General features: G+C 43.1%; 1 protein-coding gene across 1 annotated transcript in view; it reads left to right on the top strand.

The window, feature by feature from the left end:
- The first annotated feature begins 532 nt into the window (after nt 1-532).
- Nucleotides 533-2,546, top strand: part of erlec1 (endoplasmic reticulum lectin 1) — a 4,419-nt gene continuing 2,405 nt past the window's right edge. The window contains exons 1-7 of the mRNA XM_079279602.1: nt 533-836; nt 1,027-1,131; nt 1,548-1,628; nt 1,820-1,897; nt 1,998-2,061; nt 2,164-2,210; nt 2,320-2,543. Of these exons, the coding sequence (XP_079135728.1) occupies nt 699-836; nt 1,027-1,131; nt 1,548-1,628; nt 1,820-1,897; nt 1,998-2,061; nt 2,164-2,210; nt 2,320-2,543 (737 nt within the window). The 5' untranslated portion in view covers nt 533-698. The remainder of the gene's footprint in view (nt 837-1,026; nt 1,132-1,547; nt 1,629-1,819; nt 1,898-1,997; nt 2,062-2,163; nt 2,211-2,319; nt 2,544-2,546) is intronic.

Raw genomic sequence — 2,546 nt, 5'->3', positions numbered from 1 at the left:
TCTTTCAATTTAAAAAAGGAAAAAAAAAGAATTATAATTATAACTTTTTTTAATGCGTTAACGCGTGATAAAATAATTGTCGGCGTCAATTAATGAATGCGTTAACGCACTAAAATAATATGAATCTTATGACAAGTAAAAGAGTTTACCATTTCTACCAGTAGACGGTAGTATACATGTGTAAACCAGAGATTTAGTTATATTTATCTGTGTCTTTGTTAATTATCTAGGTTATTAATACAGATATGTTGAATGAAGTTTATTTCATCAGATATTTGAAGATTATGGTTAATTTACAACCTAGTTGTATACAGCATGTATTTACTTGTTATATTTGTGTCATTTAAGAACCAAACATACCGATATGAAAGAGTGAGCATGTGCTGGCCACTCAGTTTTACCTTCATTACTATATCATCACTGTCACCATCGTTCAATCGCCGCCAGAGGGCGCTGCTGTGAATTTAGCCCAGCGCACAGGCGGAACACGACGTGGCAAGTAAACGGTTCACTTCCTGTAATTCGTGCCGTATTGACATCCGTGTTTCTCAGCCCTCTCTTTTGACCACTGTCAAAACCACACTCCCTCCGACTTTGTAGTAGACATCGCTCGGGCCGCTGTCGCTGTGAGGTGAGCACAGGCTGTTGTCTACATGAGGAGCGGGCTGTAGGAGCTCAGCAGCCGGACAGGAGGGATCATGGTTGGGCTGCTGCTGGTGTTTCTCGGGGGATTGCTGGAGGTCTGCGGAGGAGTCTCAGCTAACAGAGGAGGGTATCCCACTTTCACGGACGAAATCCCTTTCAAAATCACCTGGCCGGGCGCTGAATTCACGCTGGTATGTTTCCTCCGTTAGTAACACCGTTTTTAGGAGGACACTTGTATTATTAGCGGGCTGTGGAGACGTTACTGTCAACAGTGTAACGTTTAGCTGTGAAGTGAGCGAGCATATATGTTAATTTACGTCTCCTCACTCTTTCATACTCTCGTTACTTTTTACATAACACGTGTTTGTCTGTGGATTCCAGCCTGCTACTGGGGGGCTGTACAAGGAGGACGACTTTGTCATCATGACAACAACAGAGAAGGAGAAGTATAAATGTCTCCTGCCCTCCCTGACATCTGGAGATGAGGTAAGCGTTTAAACATGATTATTAAGAGGTGAACTTTACTCTTTAAATGTATAAACTAGCCTATATGTCTTCCATTGAATTAGCTGCAGTGTGTGTCATGTTTTATCTTTGGCCATCATTCATATCTTTAGAAACAGTTCATGCATGACACAATAATAACTCTCATAAGCTCGGACATGTTTGAAACACTCCCCTGTTTGACTACATTATCTCAGCTATTCATTCTGAGGGTGGCAACAAACGTGAAACTGAGATTTAAATACTAATTTGTCAATTTAAAAAAAACATGACTGTCATTAAAAAGGATCTGCAGGACATGCAGCAAGATTCCACATCGAACAGATGTTGTCCACTGACACCGCTCCCTTGGCCGCCTTATCTCCTTAACTCCTAACGCCTTTTGTTTGTTGACTCAGGATGCCGATAAGGTGTACGGTGGGCCCAGTCCGGGCGAACTGCTGGATCCACTATTCAAACGAAGCAGCTGCTCCTACAGGGTGAGACTTCTCAACTTTATCTTTTATTTGAATCTCACTTCCCAACTGCCGTCAACGGAGAGACTGAAACTGTTCACAATTCACCAGCGGAGCATGACGGAAAAACTCCACGTCATTTTTTCTGCTTCCTGTCGGTGTTTGGTGAGTTGAATAACTCTATAACTTGCTCTCGGTTTTGGTAACGTTTTCAGATTGAGTCATACTGGACGTATGAAGTGTGCCACGGAAAGCATGTGAGACAGTACCATGAAGAGAAGGAGACTGGCCAGGTCAGTGTTTGTAGAGGGTAAAATCATTTCCTGATGACATGAATGAGAAGCCAGCACGTAGTGCTCCATGTACTGAAGGTAATCGTGTGTGTTTCCACAGAAAATTAGTGTTCAGGAGTACTTCCTGGGGAATCTGGCACAGCAGAGCCCGTCAACAGAGACGGGTGAGTTCATTTGTGAAGATGATTGAATCATATTTTTTACGTTATTTAGTGTATTAGTCTTTGCCCTATTGTGCTAAAGCTAAATTATGATTTTTTTTTCAGATAAAGTTGAAGAGGCAGAAACTGTCAAACCAGCAGCTGAATTTGAAGTAGGTATATTTATTAATGGGACTCTGATAATCAACCATCTTTGCCTGGCTCTCAATACTCACATGTTGTATCTTTTCTGCTTCCTTCACTCTTTCCACTGGTGTCCAGGTGCCCACTAAGAACATAGAAGGTCAGCTGACTCCCTTCTTCTCGCTGGGGATGGGAAACGGGACTCCTTGTGTGCTGAAACAGAACGAGGCTCGCTCAACGTCTGTGCTGTACGTCTGTCATCCGGAGGCCAAGCATGAAATCTTGTCTATCGCCGAGGTCACGACCTGTGAATACGAGGTGGTGGTGTTGACGCCGCTGCTTTGCGCGCACCCAAAATACAGGTA

The sequence above is a fragment of the Melanostigma gelatinosum genome, assembly GCF_949748355.1.
Source record: "Melanostigma gelatinosum genome assembly, chromosome: 12".
Lineage (NCBI taxonomy): Eukaryota > Metazoa > Chordata > Actinopteri > Perciformes > Zoarcidae > Melanostigma > Melanostigma gelatinosum.
Note: the sequence above shows the minus strand (reverse complement) of the source record. Positions and strands in the feature narration are given on the sequence as shown.